The following is a 26041-nucleotide window of genomic DNA, read 5'->3' as shown; positions in this document are numbered from 1 at the left end:
CCCCCGGCTGGGGGCGGGGCCTCACCTTCCAGCAGCAGCCCCGCCTGCTTGCGCAGCACCTGCACCAGCCGCTCGTCCAGCTCCACCTCCTCCAGCAGGGCGAGCAGCTGCTCCTCGCTGCGCACCACCTTGTCCTGCGCGTACAGTCCCTCGGGCAGGGCCCGCTGCTGCCCCAGGCCCAGCAGTGCCACCTCAAGGGCCAGCGCCAAGTAGGACTCCCCGGGGCTCCCGGGCACCGGCACGTGCTGGTAGGCCGCCTTCCGCTTCTCGGGCCCCGAGTCTGTGGGAAATGGGTTCCAGGGCTGCTGGGGGGGGGGGAGGGGCACCCCCTCTGGGGACCCCGGGGCCTCTTCAACTCAAACACGGGGACTGGGGGGTTGGGCTTATGGGGAACCCAGCAGCTCCCAGCACTGACCAGACACCTTCTACCAGCAGAGAGGTGGGTCTGCGGTGGCCTCGCTTTCAGGAGAAGTGAAGTCTGTTGGCTCCTGGCACTGGCCAGGGGGTGGGGCCAAGTGTAGAGACGTCACCAAGGATAAGAGTGTGGCCCCACTTTCTTGGGGTACTGGGCTGGGGAGGGGGAAGGGGAAATATCCCATTTCCTCCCAGGGGCCCCAATGTAGGTACCTGGGTAAAGGGTGAGGGTCTCTTCCTCCAGGCGGCAGGCTTCCAGGAGCGCCCTGCAGAGGCAGCCAATGGGGTCCAGGGGGTGGCCCACCCATCCTTCCGTGTTGGTGATGCAGGTGTTACCTTTCTGCAGCAGCTCTGCAGGCAGTATAAGGGGCTCAATGCCTGTCCCCCACAAGTCTAGGTAGGGGGGCGTCTCTCCTTGAACCCCAGCCCAGCCTCCCGGTGCCCGCCCACCACCTGCCCACCAGGCAGTCATCCTCTCCGCCCAGGAGCTCTGTAGCAGCCCTCACCTCCACAGCCTTGGCCTCCTGTCCCACAGCCAGACCCTGGCCTGGCAGGGACACAGGGGTGAAACTGGGCACTTCGGAAAACATCCACCCACTGTCTTTCTCCTCCCTCCCACCTCTCGAGCCCAACTGGCTTTCAGGGCCCCATGTGGCCACCTGCCCCATCTGAAAGCCCCATTCTCCAATCTCCTCCCATGAGCCGTGCCCTCTCCTGCCTCTGGGCTCCTGCCCCTGCTGTTCCTTCTACCTGGAACACTGTTCCTCCTTCCTCTCCTTCTGGGAAACTCCTGTACATCCCTAAGATCTCAGCATAGCTCTCACCTGTTCTGGGGGGCTTTCCCTGTGCCTCTAGGCCGGAGCAGGACTCTGCTGGGGTCCCAGGTCTCCATGACACCCGGGGTTCAATTTCCTGATAACTGACCCATCACCCAGACAATGAAACTGGTGGCCTCCCTCCTGCCTCCCCATAGCTTATCCACAAACATGTTCTTTTTTTGACCCATACGGTGTGGCTTTTTTTTTTCCTCTAACACAAATTTGAATTTGTTTCCCATGTTTAAAAATCAGTAAATTGTACATTGCATAATGCAGATTTCTGGCCTGTCTTGGAAAATTGGAAGATCTGGCCATACTGCGTCCCTGTTCCTGAAAGACTTGTGACTGGCACCCGCCCCATACTACAGGGGCTGGAAGCTTGGAAACTACAAGTCCCAGGCTCCTTTGTGTGAAGTACGGAGGCTGGGACAGGAGGCCCTGATTCTCCTGCAGCCTCCGTGAGCAGGTGTGTGGCTGTCTGCAGGGCACAGACAGGAGGTTTTGCCAGCAGGTTCCGAGTATTCTCTTGGGAGAGGCCCCCCAGCCAGGGCTGCAGGCTGCTGAGCTCACTGTCAGCAGTTTGCTGCAATCCCTGTGCTTCTGAAGTTCAAGTTCTTGAACCTGAGCAGTGGCTTCTCTGATTTTCAATCCTACAGCCCTTCCGGTACTTTTGTGAGCCCTCAACCCCCCGTATTAAATTCTTTTTGGCTCAAGACTCCGTCGGGTGGCCTGGCTTTCCTGATGGGACCCCGAATCGGCATCTGTGCCTACGGCCCAGGGGAGCAGGGTGGTCGTGGCACCCACCTTTTTTCTGCTGCTTGTAGCTCTCGAGCTGATGCCGCCGCTGTAGCCGGAGCGTGTTGATGATGGCCCCTGCCAGCCGCAGGGCCTGGCGGGGGTATCCGTGGGCACGCAGGGTGTCCACGCGGGCGCAGGCGGTGGGGAAGGGCTCGCCCAGCCACAGTGGGCGGCCCTGGGGGTCAAAGGTTGGCTTTTCACTGCCCATGGTGCCTGTGAGGCTGGGGCCGTAGGAGTCGCTGGCCAGGATCCTCTGCAGGTGGGTGTCACTCCAGTGCAGCGACCCGGCCTGGAGGGCACGGCAGAAGACGGTGTGGCGGGAACCTGTGGCCGCCGCCTCCTCTTCCTCCTCCTCCTCCTCCGGGCCTGCGGGAGGGGCGCCCACATGGCCTGGTTAGGGGGCCCTAGCGCTCGGGCTGAGGCCAGCTCCCCTGACTGAGCGCCAGCTTGGGACTAGGCCCTGGGCACAGCGATGGTGGTGTGTCATCTGCCCAGATCCTTTAAATAGCCTTTCCAAAGATGCGTGAGCGCGTGCTGTGTGTGCATGTGTGTGTGCATGCGCGCGCGCGCTGCGTGTGCATGTGTGTGCGCGCGCACTGGGGGAGCTATTACGGCCCTTCGTGTCAAAGGACAACGGAGGGTGAATAACTGTCCATATGTCTGTCCATCCTGCCCCCTCCTCAGACTTCATCCCTCTCTTTCTCCCTCCGTCTCTCCCCATACCCCATTCCTCTTTCTCCTCTCTCTCCCTCCATCTCTGCCTCTCTCTTCTAAATATCTTTTTCCTTTTCTCCCAGTGCCCCCCACCCCATCCCCGCCTCCACGGCCAGGAGGAGGCTGAGTGGGGAGACCAGCCCAGAACTACCGGCGTCCTAAGCCTTTCCCTTCATGCACCTCGAGCTGCCCGCCGCCCTGGCCTGGGCATTCACTCCCTCCTGGCGGGGAGGACAGGCAAGGGCCGGGGGCCCCTCTCCTACCTGGGCTGAGGGCCACGGTGGGCTGCAGGCTGGGCCCGTCGAAAGAGTAGTTGCCCTCTTCCAGCGGGCACACGTCCAGCTTGTCCCACTTGCCAAGCAGCTGGAGCCAGCTCACCCGCTCCTCTGGTTTGCAGTGGGGGCTCAGGACGACACACACCCACAGGGCCCCTGGGGACGGAGGGCGGCCAGTGAATGTGGGCATGAGGGAGGCTCGACATTCACGCCAACAGTAGCCGCACACACGTGTGGAGTGCCTACTGTGTGCTGGGCACTGGCCTCTGTTTACCCCTCATCTCGGGCCTCGGAGGTTGCAACCGATAGTCTCTTCACATTACAGCACAGAGAGGCAAAAGCAGTTGCTCAAGGTCACACAGCTGGGGAAGTGGGAAGGCAGGATTCGACCCCAGGCTGTCAGACTCCTCTTGCTGTTTTTTTCCCCTATAGCACTTACCACCCTGTATTACAGGGGTCAGCAGACTACTGCCCGTGCATAAAACTGAACCCGCCACCTGGTTTTGAATGGCCTGCAAGCTAAGATTTACTTTTCCATTTTAAATGGTTGGGGAAAAATACATCAGAGGAATATTTTGTGACTTGTGAAAATTACATGAACTTCCCATAAATAGTGTCTCTAAATACGATTGTGTTGGAATGCCGCCAGAGAAGCTGTGACAGAGACCACGGCCCACAGAGTCAAAGGGACTGACTACCGGCCCTTGCAGAAAAGGACTAATGCGTCTGTAGTATTTTTCGTCCGTCTCCGCCGCCAGGTGTCAGCTCCGCAGCTCCGGAGCGCAGGGGGTCAATCCCTCGTTTCCTGCCCAGCCCCCCACCCACCCCCAGTGTCTCGGGCATCAGAGGTGCTAGCGAACACGGAAGGGATTCGGGGGCCAGAGGCTAATGTCGGGGTGAGCACGACCTGGCAGCCAGAGCCCGCCGGGCGCTGACGCCCCGCTGCGCGCCACGCGCCTCGGGCCAGGCCTTACCCAGCTCGTCCCACAGCTGCCGGCACTTGTCGGTCATGCCCGCGCCCTGCTGCCGCCACAGGGCCAGGCGCGGGTCCTGCAGGAACTGCTCGGTCATGAGGATCAGCATGCGCGCCCCGTTGGAGTCCCGCATCCGCAGCATCTCCCGCACCTGTGCCGGGATGGGGGCAGGGACGGCGTGGTGAGGAGGGGGCGGGGCGCCAGGGCCTTGAGTCCCGGGCCGCCGCGTGCCCGCCGTGCCCGCGCAGCACCTTGCTGAACATGGAGCGCAGCTGCCGGCTGGCGCCGTAGTAGCCGCCGTTGGACAGCAGCTGCTTCACCTGCTCCTGGATCTGCTCCTCGTCCAGGTGCCAGCAGTTGGCGTCCTCGATGCCTGCGCCGGCCGTGGGGTCTGGGGCACCTGCGGGGAGGGAGGGACAGTGAGGCTGGGGTTTCCAATCTCCCTCCGGCCCCCTCTGTCCACCCCCGCCAGGCCACGTTGATCCCGATCAAAGCCCCTCCCACCGGAGCCCGCCAGCTCCCGCCAGCTCCGCGTTCACCTGCCGTCCTACTTGACCATCCATGGGCTCAGCGCATCCGCTTTTCCACACCCGCGGGTCACCCCAACACCCCATCATCCACCCATCGCCATCCTCAGTTATCCACCGCTCATCCATCGCCCCCACCCTCCATCCTCCCCCATCCTCCCCCAGCCTCTTGTAGCTCCCAACCCTCCCAAGAGCTCCCGGTCTATCCCCCACCCATCCCCCACCCCTGACACCCCCATGGGCCACACATACCCTTCATGCCCTCTACCCACCCACACTCAGGCCGGCTCCTGTGCTCTTGGGGCACCCACACCCTGGGGCTGAAGCTCCCCGTGCCCGGGGCCAGGTCAGATCCAGGATCTGCCACTTAGTAGGTGTGTGACCTCAACTTCAGGCAAGGGCGCTCTCCCCACCCCCACTCAGGGATCAAGGGGACCTGAGGATGCCGCCACCATCAGGTCCCCGGGGGGCCCTTACCGTGCACCAGGTTGATCTCGGAGCCCAGCAGGAGGATCTCGTCAGCCAGGCGCTGGGCGGTGGGCAGCACCTCAGTGTGGTGGGCGCTGATGAGGTACTGCACGAACTTCTGCAGCTGGTCTCTGTTCATCTGGGACAGCGTCTCGGAGATGGGCAGCCGCAGCTCCACCTGGCGGGCATGCCGAATGCGGTACAGCGACAGGGCCACCACGTGGGCGCAGTAGAAGAGGTCACGGTTGTCACAACCACAGCTCACAGACGTGATCTTGCAGCGGTCAAAGCTGATCGAGACGTGGTAAAGGCGCTCGGGCTCTCCGGGGCCCCCCAGCTCCCGGATGTTTCCGCTCAGATGGAACCCTAAGACCAAAGCCAAGCCAGCCACCGCTGTGTCACCCCAGGACGGGGGTGCTCGTCCATGGTGCACGGCAAGACCCAAGTGCAAATCCCATGGAGCAACCTAGCGCGCAAGCCACTTAATCTCTCTGTCCAATGGGAACGGATAGTGACATCTTCCTCATGCGTCTGTAAGAGGATTTAATGAGCTAATATTTGGTAAGTGCTTAGAACCCTGTAGGCATACAGTCAAATGCTTGCTCCTGTTCTAATTCTGAAGAATATCATAGTGATGATGCTGAAGGTGGTTTTCTCAGCCCTTGGGTTACCGTGAATACGGCCTGGGCTCCAGGAGTCCCGTAACTTCCTGGGAAGATGCCCAAGGCCTGTGACACTTGGGGGTGAGGGGCTGATGTGGCAGGCGAGGGGCCAGGCCACTCCATCACCCCTCCCTGGCCCCTGGGGAGCCCAGATGCCAGGCTTATCCAACTGGTTGGGCAGCTCAGGCCTCATCTGGCCCTGACTGCGTCATGCAGAGAGAAGGCAGCTTCCTCATACCGGCTGAAGATAGCCAAGCCTGTGGTGGGCTGGGCCATGTCCAGGCAAGGGGGCCCCCACGCTGACAGGGTTCAGGGAGGGTCATCTTAGCCAAGCCCCTGCCTCCAGCTAGGAGGTGTACTGTTCCTGGGCTTACTCGCTTTCTGGCTCAACCTCTACTTGTCCCCTTCTGAGCCCCACTCCCTGGGGTCTAGAATCCTCTTTCACCTCTAGTTCCAAACCTCTGCCCCCTACCCTCCCTCACCTGGACCCCACTGCCTGAGGTCTAAGACCACCCCTCATAGCTGATCTTAAACTTCTACTCAAGGCTCCCACCTAAGCCTCTTTGCCTTAGATGTGACACCATTCCTAAACATCTGATCCCAACTTCCACCTGAGTCCCTCTGCCTGAGGTCTAAGACTACTTCTTACCTCCGGCTTGAAACCTCGGCCCCACAGCATCACTGGGTCCCTCCGCCTGAGGTTTGAAACCTCCTCTCACTCTGGTTTACAAATTGCTCCTCAGCCCTCCTCCCAGCGTCACCACCTCTACTCCCGCCCACCAGTCAAGCTGTCTGAGGACTCTAGGACCACCCTTGCCTTTAGCTCAGAATCCCGTACCCAACCCCCATAGTGGCCCTCCACCTAGGATCTAGAAATAGCCTCAGTCCTCCACCCTTAGCTGGCTCTTGCCACCTAAATTCTGGGACCTCCCCTCCCCTGCTTTCTGGATCACCATCCTTCTCCCGAGCTCCGTCTAAGCCTGCGGCCTGGGGTCTAGGCAGATCTCTGATCCTAAGCTCACAATATCTTGTAAAACCCTCTCTGGGCATTGAAGCCAGAGGTCTGGAACCTCCCCTCGCCTTGGCCCAGGCCCCCCTCTACTCCCTTCTCCTCCACACCTGCACTGGACCTCCTGGCCTCCCTGGCAGAGATGGGGGCAAGCACTCACCCACTTGCAGCACTCGGTCTACGGCCCCGCTCTGCAGCAGGTGCAGCCCGCGGGTGAAGGGCACCCGGGCATCATGCTCGCCCTCCGGGGGCTGGTAGCCCAGGGACGAATACATACAGATCTCCCGTTCGCTGCGTGGGAATGACCAGAACACAATGCGCTTCTGGACGGGCTCTGGCACCCGGGAGAACCGCTCTTCCACCTGTGGGAAGGGCGGTGGCTTAGAAACCCGGCTTGAATCCTGGCTTTGCCACTTACAAGCAGTATGACTCTGGGCAAGTCACTTTGCCTCTCTGAGCTTGTTTTTTCAAGTGTGAGGTGGGGATGTTAACAGCACCTGTCTCCTGAGTATCGCGCTTGCAATAACACCTGGCCTGTACTCAGTGTTCTAGAACTTTCTGCTACTTCCCTCCTGGATGTCAGGTCTGAAGTCCTGACGTAACATAGTCTCACCTCCCAGGCTTTGAAAGGGCAGGAGAAAGGGAGACAAAAGTGATAAGAATAGTGATCAGGCCTCCATATTCTAAGTCTACACTATGTTAAAAGCTTTGTGTATGTGATTTTCCATAATTTTCATAGTAACATCTCAGTGATACTAGTTATCACCGCATTTTGCAGCGTGGATAGTCTGAGGCTCAGAGATGGGTTGAATTCACTTGCTCAGTCTCAGCTGGCAAGCTCGGACTCCCAAGACAGCCTCCGTTCTCAGCCTCCAAGGGCCTGCAGGAAGGGAGGGATGTCCTCACCACCCCTGTGGGATTTGGGCAGTGAACCAAGCCGGTTGAACCAATGTTCCAATCTGGGCTTGCTACTCACTGGCTGAGTGACCTTGGGCAAGTTTCTCAACCTCTCTGTGCTCCAGTTTCCTCAAAGTGGGAGGGAGAACAACAACTCCAAAGGGCTGCAGAGGATTCCAGGAGCTTCTGAGGGCCAAGAGCTTTCCTAGCACCAGGACTGATCAGGGCGGGTACATGGGAACCATGAGAGATGGTTTCAGGATTATGCTGGGTGTCTCACGCACAATAAAGGGGCAGCGACCTCCCAGAGCTCCCAGGGCTGGGTTTCTGGGGGAAGTGGGAGGACCAGTGCCTGACTCAGGCCTCAGGGACAGTTGGCAGATGACTAAGGAGGGATTTTCCAGGCCGTGAATCAGAGCCTGCCCCATCCACACTTGGCCCAGACTCATCGGTCCCAGCAGGCTTCCTAACTCTGGAGAGGCCAGGGAGCAAAGAACACCCCCCAAAGCCAGAGAGAGGACAGAGCCTATGGGGACTGCAGCAGGCTTGGTCAGAGCCAGGCCACATCTCCACTCCCCAGGGGCACACTCTGAGGCTGGAAAAGGGGACTCCAGCCGCCCCAGCCCTGAGGCATTGTGGCAGAACCCCCAGAAACTACAGAGGTAGGATTCCAGGGGTACCTGTACTATGACCCAAGCCTTGCCCTTGCTGCCGACCTACGGAAGGACTAGAATGGCTGGGGGACAGAGGGAGGGTGAGCACTGGGAAAATAGGAGTAATGCAGGAGGGTACCCTAACACTGGAGGGGTTGGGCAGCCCCAGGTGGGAAGTGGTCCCGAAAGTACTGAGGGAGGGGAGCAGGACTCCAGGGAAGAATCTGGAGGAGGAGGGGGGTTCCCCAGGGGACAGGTGGATTCTGGAGGCATGGATTGGGGACAGAAAGGAGTATCTTGAGGCTGGAGTCTGTAGAAATGGGGGAGTTCTTTACTGGGGGTGTGGGGCAGAGATCTGGAGTCTCTAGGGGATGAGATGGGGGTGTCCCCCAAGTGGGGGTGGCTTGTAGGAGTTGGAAAGAGGAGTGAGGATTGAATGGGGTGCCTTAATTGGGAGCTGAGGATGAGGTGGGAAAAGAGGGTAGCCAGGGTTGTGCGAGGACCCTGGGGCAGGAGAAGAAGGAAGTGTCCTGAGCTAGGATCTAGGGCGCTGAGGGCATCCCTGTGTCTTGTGGGATGGAGGGCAGGGATGGCAGGAGGAATCGGGGTGGGTCACAGGGCTTGAAGGAGTGAAATGGGAGGATGAGAGGGTGTTTCGGGGCGGACTTAAGGATCCTGGAGAGGATCTCTGGGGATGTCTCGTACGCGGGCAGGTCCGGAGGCTGGGGGTTGGGCAGGGGAGGAAAAGGCAAGTCGGAGAAGGGGTTGGGAGTGCGTCCCTCCCCTCCACCCCTCGTCACCTGCTCGAAGGCCCAGGTCTCGGCTACTCGCTTGGCACTGAGGTCCAGCAGCGCCTCGGGCCGGCCCCGGCCGCGCACGGCCCCGGCCCCGGCATCGCGCTCCTCTGGTCCCGCGGGGCAGCCCCGGCTCCGCTTGGCCACTGGGGGGTCCATCGGCCGGGCCGGGGCCGGGGCGGGGCCTGTTGGGGGGTCAGTCCGATGCCCGCTTTGCGTCACCTGCTCCCGCGCCCCCTACCCGCTTTCCAGTTCGTCTTCCGCGCTCGGCCGCCCCGGGACCCCAGCCGCACCCACCCCCGCCCGGCGCCGGGCCGGCCGGGTGATGCGGCCCCTTTAAGACTCTTCACAACAATGAAGCTGCCTCAGTCGCCGCTTTATCCTCCGCCGTCGTCCCGCCCCCACCGCCCGTCCCCATTGGACCCCCCTCGGCCTCCGAGAATGTCCTCCGCTATTGGCTACACCGCCAGACTCGTCCCAAATTCTCGTCGTTCACTCGCTGGATATGCTGCCTGTCCTTGCGCGGAAGCCCAATCAGAGCGCTTATCGGGCCGTGCTGTCAATCATGGGGCGCCGGCGGCCAATAACAGTGGGAGGACCCCCGCGGCGCAGGCCTTATGCGGAGTTTCGGGGAGGGCCCTGAGTTCATTCACAACATTCCTCTCCCGCCCCCCTCCGGCTGGACAGCGCGCCCCGGGCAGCTGGGGCTGCGCCCACACACGGCTTTGTTTACTGAGGGTCGCTTCCGGGCTCCGCAAGGGGACAATCAACACGGCTCGGCCGGGGAGCGAGACTGAGCGGCGGGATTCCAAGGCAGCAGCTCAGCCCCTCCTCCCTCTGGGCTGTGTGAGGCGAGAAACTCTCTCAGCCTCTCTGTGCGCGGAGTCAAGTTCTGATGTTTGGGGGCGTGGCGGGGATCACAGGCCCCTCGGTAGAGCTCTTGGGGGCTACAGACCTGTTCTGTAGCAACAGGGCCCAACCCATGCCCCAAGCTGAGAACCCTCAATCCATTCTGTGCCCTGAATATTACGTTGAGTCATATGAAATTGCTGATTTTCGACCTACTATGATGGCAATTTCATAAGATTCAACTAATACTTGTCACATCCGATCACCTCCGATTGTTTTTCTGACCCATTTTGTCCAGGCCAGCCTCTCTTGCCCGGAAGCCGCCCGTGGTCTTGATCGCCGGCCCCGCCCCCCCTCCCGCCCCGCGGCCCACGCCGTCCTTCCTCTCCCCCTGTCCTTAGAAAACTCTACATTTCCTCTTAGCCATACTTTTCTCCAGGATCACTACATTTCTTTATCTAGTTCAGCAGTTGCTCAATTGCGGTCTCTTCCCTCTCCACGGAGACCCCCAGTGGCTGTAGTATGTGCAATCGGAGCATTGCCAGAGCGCCCGCACACGAAGAGCACCCGGCATACAGCGGTCACTCAATATGTAACTTAGTGACTGAACCAACTCATACTCTGCTCCCACTCCGCTGAAACGTCTACAAAGCAGGAACAGCCCAAGTTGGTCCTAACGTGGCCTGATTGCTGCCCCCAGTCTCCCCACCGCGTCTGGAAACTCGGGCTTTTTCCTTCCAGGAATTTCCAGCTGCACTTTCTGGCGGGTCCCCAGCTCACCATTCAGGAAACTCCCTCCAACCTGTGCTGTCCAGTAGGGTCACCACTGGCCACAAGTGGCCTTTGTGTCCTTGAAATGGGGCTGGGCGGAATTGGGTTATGCTGTAAATGTAATTTTCAAGGACTTAGCTGGGGAAAAAAAAAAAGGTAAAATATCTCATTAAGAATTTTTGACATTGAAAAAAAATTTTTATATTGATTACATGTCGAAATGATAATATTTTAGGTAAGTTTGGGTGAATAAAACACATTATTCTAATTAATGCCACCTGTTTCCTTTTATGTTTTGTATTTTCTGTGGTATCAGGATGTTTAAAGTTATACACGTGACTTGCATTGTAACTTCTGTTGGACAACGGCGGTCTTGAGACACAGCCTGCCACAGTGACAACAACAGAAAGGACGCGGAAAATGGCAATGGCGTAGTCACTGCTCCCACGCATTATCAACGCTGAAGCCTTCCACCAGTGCTGCAAAGTGGGGATCACAGGCTCCATTTCTCAGATGAGGAAACTGAGGCTTGGAGAGCAAAGTGCTTGCCTGAAGTCACCCAGACTGGGAAGCCCTACACTTATGCCACGTGCCTTTCTTGCAAAGGATTGGACGCAAAGATGGACCGATGGGGAAGGAGTCACTGGGGCGTGGGGAGAGGCAGGGAGGACTTCAGCAAAGCCTGTGTATCAGCTGCTCCCCTTGCAAACAGGACCCCGGGGGCGCCCTTACCAGCAGTCCTCTTCAGCATCTGGTGCGTGGCTGTATCCCCTAAGCCCGGGTCCCGGTCCCTGTGGATGCTTCAGTGGGTGTCCCGAGATGTTGAGGTCACTCAAGGCTGCTCTAGTCGGTTGACTGCTCTAGGAGGAACCGAGACTGGGCTATCACAGAGTGAGGATGTTTATTGTCTAACAATAGATACTAACACTGTCATCATCCCCATCTCCTGGGTGAAAAACAGGCATAGAAAGGTCAGGTGACATGCTCGAGGCCCCCAGCAGGGAAAGGATAGGGCCAGCATTCAAGCCCTGTGGGTGGGCTGATTCTGTCGCATTGGCTGGGAATCAAATGCACAGTGTTTGGGAAGCACCAACATTCTATTCCATTTTCCCGATTTTACGAATGAGGGGAATGAGGCCTGGAGAAGGTCAGAAAGTTGCCCAAGGCCATACAGTGATCTCCGGAGAATCTATGAGGTCAGAAAGGCCCCTGGGCGTCTCTCTCGGCCAGCTCTCCTCTTAGGAGAGGTTGGGAGCAGGGTTCCAGCCATCCACATGTCCTGCCTTCTCCATGCAGCCAGTGAGCTTGGGCTGCAGGGAGATGGAAGCCGCACTTACCCCGCCAGGCCTCTGTGAACTCACTGTCTAGGCATCCACAGCTCCTGATCCCAAACCCACATGTCCTTGAGACCCATGGGAAATAGGGTGGCCCTGGAGGCTCAGTTGGAGGGGAACAGGGGCCCCCCAGCTCTGTGGCCACCCCACCCCAATTTCCAGGGCCCCTGTCTTCTGCCAGTTGCCCCGCCCCCCGCACAACCCCTGCCCTTGCTGACTCAGGCGGGAAACCAGCCCAGGCAGTTTCGCTTCCTGGTTCTGATGCAGCCCCTCTGGCCTGCCCAACTGGCAAGATTTACTTCTGTCACTTGTTTTTTTTCCCTTTTGGAACACAGGTTCATGGGCTGAGCTGCAGGACCCTGCCAGGAGAATTGGGCATTCAGGTGGAGGGGGATGGTGGAAGCAGGAGAGGAAAGGCTTGGGAAGGAATAATTGTGTCTCAAAAGCCATATTTAGTGGCTGCCCTGGCCCTACAGAGAGGGCCAGTGTGACAGGCAAGACAGGACAGGCTGAGTGGCTAGTCTTGGGCTCCACTCTTTGAACAAAAGCAGCCCTTACAGCCCTCAGGCTCCAGAATTCTCCACACTGAGCGAAGGGTGTTAGGATCCCCATTTAATAGATGGGCAAACAGAGGCTCAGAGAGGGGACAGGACTTGCTGAAGATCACACAGCCAGGAAGTGGCAGAAACTGGCACTGAACTCAAGGTGTAGTTATTTTCCAAAGTCTGGGGCTCTTGGCTTCGGCACCATTGGTGGGCTTTTATGGGCAGGTGGAAGGAACAAGCAGAGGGAAAAGTCATGCGGGCTGTGAGGCTCTTTGGGGAGGCAGAGGGGATGGGGCCAAGGGGGAACAAGTGGGTTGACATTCCAGACCTCATACCTGTTGCGCCTGAATGCCTTTCCTCGCCCCTGGGGTCCTCCTCCAAAGGGCTGGTGTCAGAGGGACAAAGGAGCCAGTTTACAGGAGTCCCTGGCCCGCCTGGGTGCCGCCGGCCCCAGTGGGGTTGGCCTGGGTTCCAGGCACCCTGTCCCAGTCCTCGCTCTTCTGAGATTCCAGAAAAAGGTTAACAAATGATTTCCAGAAGAGGGAGAAATCATGATTCCCGTAGATACATAAAGATGGACACGTGTTAACGTTTTTATTGAACTCACGTGGGAACCAGGCAGATGTTACACGCGGCTTGAAAGAGAATCTGGAGAACAGGCACTTTTACATTATCAGACTATTTGTGCAAATAAATGTGCAGATGGGGGCAAATTGTTTTTTTCCATAGGGGAGGAGGTTGTCATCGAAACCTCTGCTGGCCGGGATGGAATTTGCATGTCTACAGATAAGTGGCTTTATATCGCTATCAGTTGCTTACAATTTACAGAGCTGAGAGTTCAAAGACAATGCTATGAATCAGATAACCCGGAAGGGTGTGTTGTATAGAGATGATGCCCTGAATAATCAAAACTGATTCACTGAAATGCAAAATTTTCCTTGCAAAAAAGGGAAACAATTCATTACTTCCTTCATTCAATGAACACCTGTTCATTAAGCGCCTCCTGCACACTGTCCTAGGTGTTGGAGACATAGCAGTGAACAAAGATGCAAAGAAGACCAGTCTAGAGCGAGTGCCGAGTGACCACTCCTGGGGCTGGAGGTTCGGAAGGGCAGAGGAGGGCTCTTGGAGGTGACATCCGGGAGGGGGAGGGAACCACAGCAGGAGGCAGGACAGAGAGGAGGTGGGGGTTTGGAGGGGGCAGCCTTGGCGGGTTTTCCTGGTTTTTCTGTTTTCCCCACTACAATGCCAGTTCTCAGCTCTCCCGAGCTGAGGTTGGCACGGGGCAGGCGTACAATAAATGCCCAGTGGGCAAAGGGGCTCCATCTCAAAAGGCAGAAGCCACTAGCTGTCTGCTTAGAGGAGACATTGCTATGCTGTGGGCAGATGGCATGGGCGTCGGGGCTGCCCGAGTGGGGCTCAAGGAAGGGCGCGTGCGCGTCACACCCCTGAACGCAGCCCTACCCTCCAGTCCTCCAGCCCCCCTTCCCCCACCCCTGCCCCTGGTGAAACCTGAGCATCGGGCCTGGGGAAACCCCAAGCCAGTCTTTCCATTGAATTTGGGCTCTGGTGCCACAAGTTCTGATTTTTCAAGATATAAATAGGATTTTTTTTGGTGTGAAATTGCTCACATATAAAACCCACCATTTAAAGACATACAGTTCAGGGGTGCCTGGGTGGCTCAGTCGGTTGAGCGTCTGACTTTTGATTTCAGCTCAGGTCATGATCTCAGGGTCATGGGCTCGAGCCCCAAGTGGGGCTCCAAGCTTGGTGGGGGTCTGCTTGGGATTCTCTCTCCCCCTGCCCCAACCCCCTGTGCTAAAATTCATCTTAAAAAAAAAACCGTACAGTTCAGTGGCATTTCACTGTTTTGCCACTACATCTGTCTAGTTCCAAAACTCTTACTCCAAAAGATGACCCCAGCATCCATTAGCAACTCCCCCTCCCCCGGTCAACCATGGACCCCCATATCAAGGTCTGTTCTCTGTGCATTTGCGCTTTCTGGACATTTCACATCAATGGACTCCTACAGCACATGGCCTTTTGTGGCCGACTTCTTTCACTCAGCATGTTTTCGAGGTGCATCCATGTAGCATGTGGCACTTTGTACCTTTTTACGGTGGAAGCACACTCCTCGTACAGACACACATGCTCCCCACCGTCTGCTGGGGCCACCTGGGTTGCTGCTATCTTTAGGGGACTGTAACTAGTGTGGCTGTGAACGTTCACGTACGAGCTGTTGGTCGAGTCCCTGTTTTCAGTCCTTTCCGGCATGTGCCTCGGAGTGGAATGGCTGGGTCAGGCGGTAATTCTAGGCTAAACTGAACTGAGGAGCCACCGAACTGTTTTCCACAGTGGTTGTCCCCTATCTTGTAGAAAAATTTTAGTAGTTCAGAAATTTTTGACCACCACTGTGTGGGACCCAGAAAAGCCGACTGCGGTGGGTTCGCTGGCTGGGGGCCAGTCACTCACAGGTGTGGCTGCCTGTACCCACGGGTGCCGCCACCTCCCCCCAGGCAGCAGCTCAGCATCACCCCGACTGCAGCCTTGTTCCCGAGCCGTGACCCGCTCCCCACCCCCCAGCAAGGGGAGGGCAGGAAGGCGGTCAGATTCTTGGCTGTTTCACAGGCACGACTGCCAACGAGGAATGACGACTGCCAACAAGGAATGACGGAGGGGCCCAGGAGGGAGCAGGAGAGGGTCTCAGTCTGGAGGAGACAGCGGCTGGTCAGTGGGGAGCGGGGACCCTGCTGGTGGCCGTGCAAATCCCTGCTCGGTAATGCTGGCGACGTGACCTAACCGGGCCATCACAAGGGAAGCGCTAGAACGGTGCCTGGACCACTGGTGGTGCTACATAAATACAAGCTGTTAGGGCTTTCACGATCAAGGTGGCCCCGAGCAGTTCCCAAGTGCATTCTGGTTGAACAAGCACTGAGACCCCACCAGGTGCTGTCAGCATCTGTCCTATGGATGGGAGAGTCGCTCCCGAAGACGCCTGGCTTGTCTCCGGTAGAGGTGGTGACCTGGGCATGCAGGCAAGTGAGGGGGTTGGTGGGAGTCACCCAGGGCGGGAGGGGCGAAAAGACTCTCCTCCAGCTCCCGGGCTGAAGGTGCAGAAGCCCATTCGTCCCTCCGTGGGCACACGGCTGGTCTCTGGTGGGAACTGCTGGGACTAACCTAGTTGGGGCACCTGGTCCCCAGCCCCAGCACTGGCCCACTCACAGGAGCATGGGAACGCAGGAGGAATCACAGTCACGTTTATTGCTCTGGGTTAAACCAGGGAAGACAAGACCGGAGGAGGGGGACACAGGAAGCCGGTGAACATTCCTTCCCTTCTGGAGTCCTTGGCACCCTGGGAAGCTGACCAGTGCACTCCAGATCTGCTGATCACCTGCTCATGGGCTAGGCCCCCAGTGCCATTTGAGGGGCATGCCACCCGAGGCTGCGGGGAGCACGGCTCCTTCTCGCGGTGCCGCCTGTGGAGGCTGTGGCAATGGCCTCCAGTGGGCTGGTGTCCTTAGGAAGCTGTCTTGGCAGAGGAGGAAGAGGCTGCCTCCTCGGCGGGAACCTTCACCAGCGCCAGCTTCTTGGGCAGGCTGCTGCTGGCTTTCATTACCACGTCGTGTTCAATCTTCTTCCGGATCCCGACCTCCAGGTCCTGAGCGGGGGCAACCACAGGGCAATGAGACTGGGACCTGAGGTGGAGGGAGGGGGGTGCCTGACCCGCTGCCCTCTCTCTGGCGAGAGCGCACAGAAGGCTGGATGAGCAACTCCCCCTGAAACAGCACCTGAGGGTCTGGAGTTTAAGTCTTGTCCTGCACTCTTTGAGGTGTTACACACAAAAAATCCCTTTCTCATCTCTGGACCTCAGCTTCTACACCTCTACTCATCTCCATTTTACAGATGAAGAAACAGGTTCCTGCAGTGAGGAGGCACTTGCCCAGGCTTCCCCAAACAGGTGAAGGATGGGAGACTGGAACCCTGCACACCCAGAGCGTTTGATCTCAGCTTCCAGGCAGCAGTCCCCTCCTGGCCCATGTCATTTCCGCCTGGCAGATGGTGGAACTGGAGCTCCGAGACACAGAGATGTGAGCAAGCAAAGGCACAGGGGTTTGGGTCCAAAACTGGTAGTTTAATCATATTTCCCAAACTGCCCTGTCCTGCCTGAGTTCCAAGGACCATGACCACCATGACTGTCACATACCTAGGTGCAGGGGACACAACAGCAAACAAGACACAGAAAAACCTCTGCCCTCTGAGAGCTGGCACTCAGCCATACCCGTGTGTATGGAGACGACATACACGCCCATGACCCACTAGGTTAAAGTGAAGGTAAGTGCTGCTATCCAAGAAAGAACATGAGACGAGTGAGGGATGCGTGTTATCGGGGACAGCCGCTCAGGAGCACCACCTGCAGTCAGACTATACTCTGAGAAAGGGAGCCGTGTGGATTTCTGGGAGAAGAATCTGGGCAGAGGAAACAGCCAGTGAAGTGCTGAGGTGGGGTAAGAACAGTTAAGGGGCCAGTGAGCAAGGGGGAGAGTGGCAGGAGATCAGGGAGGATGTCCCTGCACTGGTCCAGGGGGTAGCTGATGGGATGGGACCAGGCAGGGGGGAAATGGGTGGATTCTAGATTAATACTAAAAGCAAAAAAGATGGGACTTGACCCAGATATGAGAGAAGGGGGGAATCCAAGATGATCCCAAGTATCTGGAAGGACAGAGTCTTCCTGAATCAAGACTGTGGCAGGGTCATGTCTGGGAGGCTGAGGGGAGGATCAGAAGCTTGGTTTTAGATATGCTGAGTTTGAGATGCCCATGAGACAGCCTGCCTCCCGCTGCCAGATGGAGGTAGGCAGATCACTGGGTACCCAGGTCTCAAAAACCGAGGCTCTGAGGAAACGAAACGATTTGCTCAAGATTACGCATTAGTTAGTGTGGAGTACAATTTGAACTCAAATCTGACTCCAGTAAAACCAGTTTCAAATCTCTTTAAACTTCTCTGTAAACTCAGCCCTACCCACCTATATAAAGAAGCTACATTTAAACACAACCACAAAAATGACAACCAACGCAGCTAACGTTCACTTGTGTCCTGTGCTGTTCTCAGCGCTTTACAAGTGCCCCATGGCATTAAATCCTCACAACCCTGGGAGAAAGGTGCTATTACTATGACCATTTTACAGGTTAAAAGACTCAGGGTGAAGAAATACTAGCTGTTGGGAGCTGCGACCGCACGCAGCACTGCCTTTCTGCAAAGCTGGGGTTTCTACTTTGCCACGCCACCTCCCCTCCCCACTTCTATTAAAGAACGGTAACAGCGAGAGCAGCTAACGTGCGTTTAACACTTTCTGCGCGTCAGGCCTTGCTCCTTCGAGGCCCGCGGAGTGTGGTATGTGATGTTCCGCTACCCATGGCACAGGGGTCGAAACGGAGACTCAAGAGATCTGCGTTGTCCAGGCTCCCCCACCGGGTCCAGGCACCATCCTCCGCCCCTCACGGGCCTCCAGGCTCCTTCCCTCGCTGCTCGCACGCCCCCACTCACCTTCTTGAGCTTTCGCTGCTGCACGATGCGCGACTTCTTGGGGGCGATCACACGACCTGGGAAGAGACGCGCTAACATGAGGCCGGGGAGCTCCAGGCCCTCCTCGCCCCCCAGACCCCTGACAGCTCCTCACCACCCTTCCTCGGGCCCCGGTTCCGCTCTGAGGCCGCTGCCGCCGCTTTGCTCTTCCCCGGCTTCCGTGCCTGGAACTTGCGCTGCCCCTGCGCCATGATCTGGCATGCGCCGGAAAAGGCGGGGTTGTAAGCAATTGCAGCCGGAAGGCGCAGGGCGCGACGGGATACAGTGGGGGGCCGCAGGGCGCAAAGACTCACGGGACACAACGTGGCAAAGCATTAAAGAGACAGGCGCCCATAAAGGCAGATCTTACGCAAACCTTCGCAAAAACTTCCAAGTAAAGGTTGTATGGTAAGATAACATTTACTGAGGGCTCGTTTGTTTTGTAAAACTTAGTTTTATGCCCTTTGTACATAAAATTTAGTCTAGGGTGAGGTGACTGAGGCACTCAGTGGTGCACACTTTAAGGGTGTCTAAAATTCAGTATCAATATAAATAGTATCCTCAACATTTAAAAATAAAATTTTAGGGCGCCTGGGTGGCTCAGTTGGTTAAGCAACCGACTTCGGCTCCGGTGGTGATCCCGGAGTCCTGGGATCGAGTCCCGCATTGGGCTCCCTGCTCGGCAGGGAGTCTGCTCCTCCCTCTGACCCTCTCCCCGTCATGTTCTCACTCCCTCAAATAAATAAAATCTTTAAAAAAAAAAAAAAAAGAAGGGGGCGCCTGGGTGGCTCAGTTCGTTGGGCGGCTGCCTTCCGCTCGGGTCATGATCCCGGAGTCCCGGCATCGAGTCCCGCATCAGGCTCCCTGCTCAGTGGGGAGTCTGCTTCTCCCTCTGACCCTACCCCCTCTTGTGCTCTCTTTCACTCTCTCTCTCTCCCTCAAATAAATAAAATCTTAAAAAAAAAAAAAAAGAATTTTAGGGGTGCCTGCCTGCCTCAGTCAGTGGAGCATGTGACTCTTGATCTTGGGGTTGTGAGTTTGAGCCACATTTTTGGGTGTAGAGATTACTTAAAAAAATCGGAGGTGCCTGGGTGGCTCAGTTGGTTAAGTGTCCGACTCCTGATTTCAGCTCAGGTCATGATCTCAGGGTCATGGGACTGAGGCCCGTGTTGGGCTCCATGCTGAGCATGGATTCTGCTTGGGATTCTCTCTCTCTCTCTCTGCTCCGACCCCCAACTTGCGCTCTCATTTTCTTTCTCTAGAAAAAATAAAAAATAATTCATGAAGCTATTATTTATTTATCTTGATTACTGAGCCTTTTGGTGTCCCCTCTAAAATTCTGTACCCCAGGCCCTGCCCTAGTTCTAGCCCTGAAGCAACCTAAGAGGGCAGTGCTATATTGTCCCCATTTTATTTTATTTTATTTTATTTTTAAGATTTTTTTTTATTCATGAGAGACAGAGCGAGAGAGAAAGGCAGAGGGAGAAGCAGGCTCCCAAGGAGCAGGGAGCCTGATGCGGGACTCGATCCCAGGACCCTGAGATCATGACCTGAGCCGAAGGCAGACGCTTAACCATCTGAGCCACCCAGGCGCCCGTTTTGTCCCCATTTTATAAATGAGAACACCAAAGCATGGAAAGGCGAAGTGACTTGGCCAAGACCACACTGTAGAGAAAGGGGCTGAGCTGGGTTTTGAACTTGGAAAGACTGGCTCCAGTTATAGGGCTCTTAAGAGCCATGCAAAGGCCCTGTGTGCTCTCCCTACTCTAGGAAGAAGGGTGGTTGGGGGAAGAAGGTCAGTTTGGGGGCAAGCCATTCATTAAGTTTATTATAAAACCTAAGGGAATGGGGGCAGACTATGGAGAGTCAGGCTGGTTACTTCTGGGGTCCATCTAGGGTCCCTACCCTCAGGAGACGGTGGTGTTTAGGGCTGCCCGGAGCTCCTCAGGGGCAAAGACCCCCAGCTCTGTGATGATACCGCCAGTGATGAGCTCGTGGGGGGTGACATCAAAGGCAGGATTCCAAACCCCAATGCCTGCAGGAGAGAAAGAGGAGGCAAGAAGGCAGGTATTTGGCTCTGAAAGTTCTCAAGCCCTTGTCACCTGTCTCCCCCATGGTGGTTCATGAGTTGGGGAATCCTTGACAATCTGGGGATGCTCACTCTGTAAGTGCATGAAGGCATTACATGGGGCTTTAGCACCCAGTAACTAGTTTAGACCCCCACCCCCCCCATTCCTGGGCTGTCATTGTCCAAGAAGGCTTAGAAGTCTTATAGACATCTACCCCACTTTTGCCGGCTCCAAGGGTCTCTGTAAGAAGCTCTAAGAACCCACCTCAGAGCCTTTGCACGGGCAGTCCCCTCTGCCTCCAGTAGTCACATGACTCACTGTTTCATTTCCTTCAGGTCTTTGCTCAAATGTCACCTTCCCGGCGAGGATTTCTCCAATCACTGTGTCTAAATCTCCCCGCACCGACACTTCCCATGCCTGTCCTTGCCTTGTTTATTTCTCCTGCGCTCGCACCCGCTTCTAAACATACACTGTGGTTTTGTTATTTATCTTGTTTGTTGTCTATCTCTCCCACTGGATTGTCAGCTCCGCGAGTGCAGGGGCGTTTACATCTTTTTCACTCCTGTGTCCCCTGTGCACCCTAGCACAGTACCGAGAATCGGCCCGGTACTCAAAAATATTTGCTGAGAGTTAACAACCTTTTACACGAGAGGCTGCAAACTGGTGGCCTTAGTTTTCTCTACTCAGTGATTTTGGCCAGTGCTCATTATGCCTCCAGGAAAGCAGGGGCACCAAAAACAAAATGAAGGAAAAAAATTTAGAGAATTAATATATCTATTTTTAAAACGCTGTAAGGAATTGGAGCACAAAACAACAGAATGTTGGGACTTCCCTCTGCTTAGCTGTATAGTGTGATTTTTACCTTAGCTCCATACTTGGCCTGTGGGGTAGCAGCCCCACAGTATTTTCGGCACTTAGGGATCTTAACTGGTCCTTTTCATAAAAGATTTCAACCATAATTGTTACCATCTAATGAGCGCTAAGCAAGGGTCAGGCACTGTCCTCCATGTCATGTGGGTGAATTCACTGACAACCCTGGGGTTTGTGAGCTGGGCCGTAGTAAGCGCTCATCTTACAGATGTGAACACTGGGGCCCTGGGGGATGAGAGAATGCAGATATCTTGCGCATGGCAGCCAGGCGGCGTGGGGAAGCCGAGAACATCAGTGTCTCTCCTAGGCACTAGGCGAGGCAGTATTCTCATTTCTTCTTCAAGGGAGGAAACCCAGGTGGAGAATAGCAGGACAACTTGCCCTAAGTCTCCTAACTCATTAGTTGTACACTCTGACCTTGAATCTGACCTTCAAGGTGCTTCTGTTCCAAGAAATGGCTGGAAAGAGCTGCTTATGCCCCAGACGGCTGATTCTACCCGAAATCCACCGGCCCCCGTGAAAGGGCCATGGTGCCTAAAGGGGGGTGCCCAGGCGCTGTGGTGATCCCTCTAAGGGGACAGCTTACCGGGGGCTGCAATCCTGATCCCCTTGACATCGGTCAGTTCCTGCCCTGGGCGCTCCTCGATGACGATCTCCCTGCCCGTCTCCAGACGGAGGTCACACGAGGAGCTGGGTGCAGCCACGTAGAAGGGGATGCCGTGGTGCTTGGCGGCGATGGCCAGCTGATAGGTGCCCACCTTGTTGGCCGTGTCACCGTTGGCAACCACGCGGTCGGCTCCCACGACAACAGCTGGGGAGCAAGATGCTGGGGTCATAACCTGGCCCTGGACGCCCAGAGCTCCGGCCCCTGGCGCCGCTCCCGCACACCTGACACGCCCCGGTGGGCCATGGCAGCTGCCGCCATGCTGTCCGCGATGAGGGTGGCGGGGATCTGCTCGTACACCAGCTCGAAGGCGGTCAGCCGGGCTCCCTGGTTGTAGGGTCGGGTCTCCGTGCAGAAGGCATGATCCAGACGGCCCAGGGTGTGCAGTGAGCGGATCACACCTGTGGGGCCCGGCCACCAGGATGTCAGGATGAGACGGAAAGCGACACACAGGCAGGGTGGCTCGTTGTTGAGAAGCACAGCTCAGGGGTGCCTGGGCGGCTCAGTTGGTTGAGTGTCTGTCCCTTGATTTCGGCTCAGGTTGTGATCTCAGGGTTGTGGGGTCGAGCCCTGTGTCGGGCTCTGTGCTGGGCGTGGAGCCTGCTTGGGATTCTCTCTCCCTCTCCCCCACTGCTCTCTCTCTCTCTCTCAAACAAATAAAATATTAAAGATTTTTATTTATTTATTTATTTGACAGAGAGAGAGAGAGGGAACACAAGCAGGGGGAGTGGGAGAGGGAGAAGCAGGCTTCCCGCTGAGCAGGGAGCCCAATGTGGGGCTCGATCCCAGGACCCTGGGATCATGACCTGAGCTGAAGGCAGACCCTTAATGATTGAGCCACCCAGGTGCCCCCAAATAAATAAAATATTAAAAAAAAATAGAAGCACAGCTCACCAAAGCCTCACCAGGCACAGTCCCATCCCCAGGCCCTTGCAGTGGCTGTCCCCTCTGCCGGGTACATGGGTGCTCAGAGAACATTCTCTCGGTGAGGCCTTCCCTGATCCCTCGATCTCACCCAGCAAACCCCACACCTCTGACCCCTTCCTGGCTTTCTCTTTAGTACTTACCACCTTTGAACACAGCACACATATTTAGTGATTGGTTGTGTTTGTTTCTCCTACTTTCCTAATCCTTGGAGCAGAGATTTTGTCTACTGTGTTCACTGGTGGGTCCCCAGTGTCCAGAACTGTGCCTAGCACACAATAGGTGCTTAGTTAAGTGCTGAGTGAATAAAGGAATGCATGTATGCAGGAATGGTGGGGCACTCTGGTTCTTTTTTTTTTTTTTTTAAAGATTTTATTTATTTATTTGAGACAGAGAGAATGAGAGGCAGAGAACATGAGAGGGAGGAGGGTCAGAGGGAGAAGCAGACTCCCTGCCGAGCAGGGAGCCCGACGCGGGACTCGATCCGGGACTCCAGGATCATGACCTGAGCCGAAGGCAGTCGCTTAACCAACTGAGCCACCCAGGCGCCCCGGGGCACTCTGGTTCTTAATCGGTGTTTGTTTAGTGAATAAATCGGTGTCTTGCCATCAAGGCCTCAGTCCCCAGGCACAAAGGCAGGGCCCAGGCAGGTAGTCAAATCTCTTGGTCAGAGCAAATCCCAATCTTTCTTTTGGGGAGCCCCCCCTTCTCAGTCCTCTTGGAGTTCGCATCCAGCGCATTCTCTAGGCACACGGCTTGCGCTGGACCCACTGATTGATCCTGGATAGGCCAGTGACCCCATCAAAGCCCCTGAGATACGAGGAGACTTTTCTGGCACTGTCAGCTTAGAGACTTTTGGCTCTTCATGATCTGAACCCTAGCAGCCTCCCCGCTGACCTGTGGAGCAGAGAATGATGCCGCCATGGAGGGCAGAATTTAGGAACGGGGACAGATGGATCCTGATGCCACTATTTGACCCCCGGATCCAGCCGTGCCTGAAGCTAACACCCTAAGCACTTGTGTACCAGAATAAATTCACATCTTTTTGGTGGGTAAAGTGGTTAGGGTTTCTTTCTCTAGCATCCAAAAAGGCCCCTTCCCCATTCCCATGGATGCCCACTCACCCAGAGCTGTCCCATAGCCAGCAGTGGCCAGCGCACCAGTGTTACAGTGGGTCAGCACGGTCACCTTGCCGCCCCCAGGAGCTGCCCGCTCCAGGATGTGGTGGGCTCCTAGGTCCCCAATGCTCCGATTGTCCTTGAGGTCTTTCTCCAGCATGTCCTCAGCGCAGCGGATCACTCTGGGGCCAACAAGAGGCTCTCAGCACCAGCCACCAGGCCTTGGTGCCCCGGCTGGCCCCTCTTCCCTGGCCAACACTCCTGTGCAGGAGCCCTCTTGCTCAAAGCCCCTCCAGGCTGTGGGGCCTACACCCTTCTGTTATTGTCACCTGTCACACCACACGTGTATGTTGCTCACACAACACGTTTACCTCATATGTGTGGGAGGGCACAGCAATGAACAGGACAACAATCTCTGCCCCTGTGGAGCTCACAGTAGAGTGGGGAAAGCAGGTGGTGAGCAGTTAATGAAGTGAAGGAGAAGGCAGCCGAATCAGGGGACAGAGCACAGGAGATGAACTGTGTTACATGAGGCGGTGGGGAAGGCAGAAATCTGAAACCTGCTGGAGAGTTAGCTCTGTGGATAGCCGCCTGCAGAGATAGCATATGCAAAGGCCCTGAGACAGGAATAAGCTTGGTGGGGTCAAGGAACACGGAAGGTAACCACATAGCTGCAGCAGAGAAGAGTGGAAAAACAAAAGGGCACGGTGGGGATCAGGACAGGAAACAAAATTCCTCAAAAGCAAAAACCAGGAGAATGCAGTGGCTCGGAAAAGGACCTCTAAGGCAGATGGGGCTGGGCATGTTCTGGGGAGGCAGAGTGAAGGGGCTGAGTGCAAGAACCTTGGGACCCAGCTGCCCGGGGTGGACTCTTAGTCCTGCTCGTGTGGCCTTGGCCTGATGTGCCGTGCCTGCCTCAGTTTCGCTATATGTAAAACGGGTCGCTCTGCGAAAAAATGAGTTACTAGCTTCCACATAGAGCAGTGCCTGGCACAAGGTCCCCCTACCTCTCCCGGACCGCCGCCTCCGTGGCGCCCTCGCGCTCAGCCTCCAGGGCTGCGGTCTCGGCCAGGTGGCGGGCAGCGCGGGCCATGTTGACGGCGGTGGGCCGGGCGGTGACCAGGAAGCTCAGCGCGTCGCGCACGAAGGCCACCAGCGCGGCGAGTCCCGGTCCCCCCGCGCCCGCCTGCAGCTCCACGGCGAGGCTGAGGCAGCCCACGAGCGCGATGGCCGGGGCGCCGCGCACCTGGAGGGGGGGATCCTGGGGTCAGGCGGGGGCGCCCCCGCTCCCACCCCGGCCCCGCCGCTCCGCCGCGTGGCCCCACCTTCATGGCGCGGATAGCCTCCCAGGCCTGGCGCACCGAGCCCACTGCCTCGTAGCGACTGTGCTGGGGCAGGAGCAGCTGGTCGAGGATCTCTAGCGAGCCCCGAGAGTAGCGGATCGCCTCCAGGGACATGGTGTCACCGCCTCGCTCACGGCCACTCAGGAAGCAGTCGGGGCGACCCGAGCACGCGGGACGCGCCCGGAAGGCGAGGAGGGGGCGGGACCGGCGCGCCCCTCCCCCAAGGAGGCGCATGCGCACAGCAAACCCGCAGGACCCGCGACTAATTCCACCTTACTTTTCCCGGTTAAGTCTGGGCAGCTAGTCGCCTCCTGGAAACCACCGATGGCACCGTTTATGGGGCAACTACTGGATTCTAGGCCTTGTGTTTAGCCGGCGAGAATTAGGGCCTCATAGCGTGATCCCCCAAGTCACCCTTAGGCCCCTGACTTTGGCCAGAGCGAGTGCTGAAGGTGGTCTCAAGGAGAGAAAGGCCCGAATTGGGGGGATTCCAAGGACTAAGGGGTCTTACTGTTGCCCCGAAACCTTCCCATCCCGGCAGAGAGCAAAGGCTGGTGAGCTGGGGACAGCCATTGGGGCTACCATCTGCCCCGAGGGACAGGCACAAATAAGAAGTTGGCCAGAACCTCAGCCCCACGAGGGCCGTGTGTCTGGTTCACCACTGTATCCCCAGGGCCTAGGTTGGTGCCTGGCACACCGCAAATACCCCATCAGTACTTGTTAAATGATCTTCCTTTTCCACGGTTTCGGGGGAGGGGGCAGGCAGCATCTCTGGGTGGATGCCCTGCTGTTTCTGAGCCCTTTTCTGCTCAGTTTGCCAGTTCCCTTCAAAAGATGCATCATTGTAGGGAAGGGGAAGGGGAGCTCGTTCACGACCTTCCAAGGCATCCCCACAGGCTGGGGATAATGAAAACCCCACACTTGCATACTCCAGGCCCAGGTGCTTCAGGCACCACCTATGTTCCCAACCCCCAGCCTTCTCTGTGGGG

General features: G+C 56.9%; 3 protein-coding genes across 3 annotated transcripts in view; all 3 read right to left on the bottom strand.

Annotated features, from left to right (window-relative positions):
* The window catches only part of ZSWIM4 (zinc finger SWIM-type containing 4), a 17634-nt gene extending 8246 nt beyond the window's left edge, over nucleotides 1-9388 (bottom strand). Inside the window, exons 1-9 of the mRNA XM_081805427.1 lie at nucleotides 9010-9388; nucleotides 6820-7021; nucleotides 4998-5354; nucleotides 4245-4393; nucleotides 3994-4144; nucleotides 3008-3175; nucleotides 2037-2396; nucleotides 628-765; nucleotides 21-280 (exon numbers count right to left, since the gene is read on the bottom strand). Coding sequence (XP_081661553.1) covers nucleotides 21-280; nucleotides 628-765; nucleotides 2037-2396; nucleotides 3008-3175; nucleotides 3994-4144; nucleotides 4245-4393; nucleotides 4998-5354; nucleotides 6820-7021; nucleotides 9010-9162 — 1938 coding nt within the window. The 5' untranslated portion in view covers nucleotides 9163-9388. The remainder of the gene's footprint in view (nucleotides 1-20; nucleotides 281-627; nucleotides 766-2036; nucleotides 2397-3007; nucleotides 3176-3993; nucleotides 4145-4244; nucleotides 4394-4997; nucleotides 5355-6819; nucleotides 7022-9009) is intronic.
* Nucleotides 9389-15743: 6355 nt separating this feature from the next.
* Nucleotides 15744-18443, bottom strand: C1H19orf53 (chromosome 1 C19orf53 homolog). The gene is made up of 3 exons (XM_006750484.3): nucleotides 18180-18443; nucleotides 18047-18102; nucleotides 15744-16160 (listed from the first exon to the last, which is right to left on the bottom strand). Exons 1-3 carry the CDS (start codon nucleotides 18274-18276, stop codon nucleotides 16020-16022), a joined length of 294 nt encoding a protein of 97 aa, XP_006750547.1. The 5' UTR covers nucleotides 18277-18443; the 3' UTR covers nucleotides 15744-16019.
* MRI1 (methylthioribose-1-phosphate isomerase 1) lies at nucleotides 16120-25274 on the bottom strand. The gene is made up of 8 exons (XM_081813679.1): nucleotides 25035-25274; nucleotides 24717-24955; nucleotides 23716-23891; nucleotides 21892-22068; nucleotides 21590-21814; nucleotides 19970-20099; nucleotides 18047-18102; nucleotides 16120-16160 (listed from the first exon to the last, which is right to left on the bottom strand). The coding sequence occupies exons 1-6, from the start codon at nucleotides 25164-25166 to the stop codon at nucleotides 19972-19974; spliced, it is 1077 nt and encodes a 358-aa protein (XP_081669805.1). The 5' UTR covers nucleotides 25167-25274; the 3' UTR covers nucleotides 16120-16160; nucleotides 18047-18102; nucleotides 19970-19971.
* Nucleotides 25275-26041: the final 767 nt, after the last annotated feature.

The sequence above is a fragment of the Leptonychotes weddellii genome, chromosome 1 (genome assembly GCF_054177405.1).
Source record: "Leptonychotes weddellii isolate Sample4059 chromosome 1, ASM5417740v2, whole genome shotgun sequence".
Taxonomy (NCBI): Eukaryota; Metazoa; Chordata; class Mammalia; order Carnivora; family Phocidae; genus Leptonychotes; species Leptonychotes weddellii.
The sequence above is the reverse complement of the archived record's forward strand: the minus strand, read 5'-3'. Positions and strand labels throughout refer to the sequence as shown.

Bases quoted from the DNA above. Each gene is read 5' to 3' on its own strand.
- C1H19orf53 (XM_006750484.3), bottom strand. From the start codon at position 18,276: ATGGCGCAGGGGCAGCGCAAGTTCCAGGCACGGAAGCCGGGGAAGAGC. The intron at 18,103-18,179 runs GTGAGGAGCTGT...GTCTCTTCCCAG, and splicing joins CCGGGGCCCGAGGAAGGGTG to GTCGTGTGATCGCCCCCAAG. The intron at 16,161-18,046 runs GTGAGTGGGGGC...GCCCCCGCTCAG, and splicing joins AGCAGCGAAAGCTCAAGAAG to GACCTGGAGGTCGGGATCCG.
- MRI1 (XM_081813679.1), bottom strand. From the start codon at position 25,166: ATGTCCCTGGAGGCGATCCGCTACTCTCGGGGCTCGCTAGAGATCCTC. The intron at 24,956-25,034 runs GTGGGGCCACGC...CCCCCCCTCCAG, and splicing joins AGGCTATCCGCGCCATGAAG to GTGCGCGGCGCCCCGGCCAT. The intron at 23,892-24,716 runs GTAGGGGGACCT...TGTTGGCCCCAG, and splicing joins GAGGCGGCGGTCCGGGAGAG to AGTGATCCGCTGCGCTGAGG.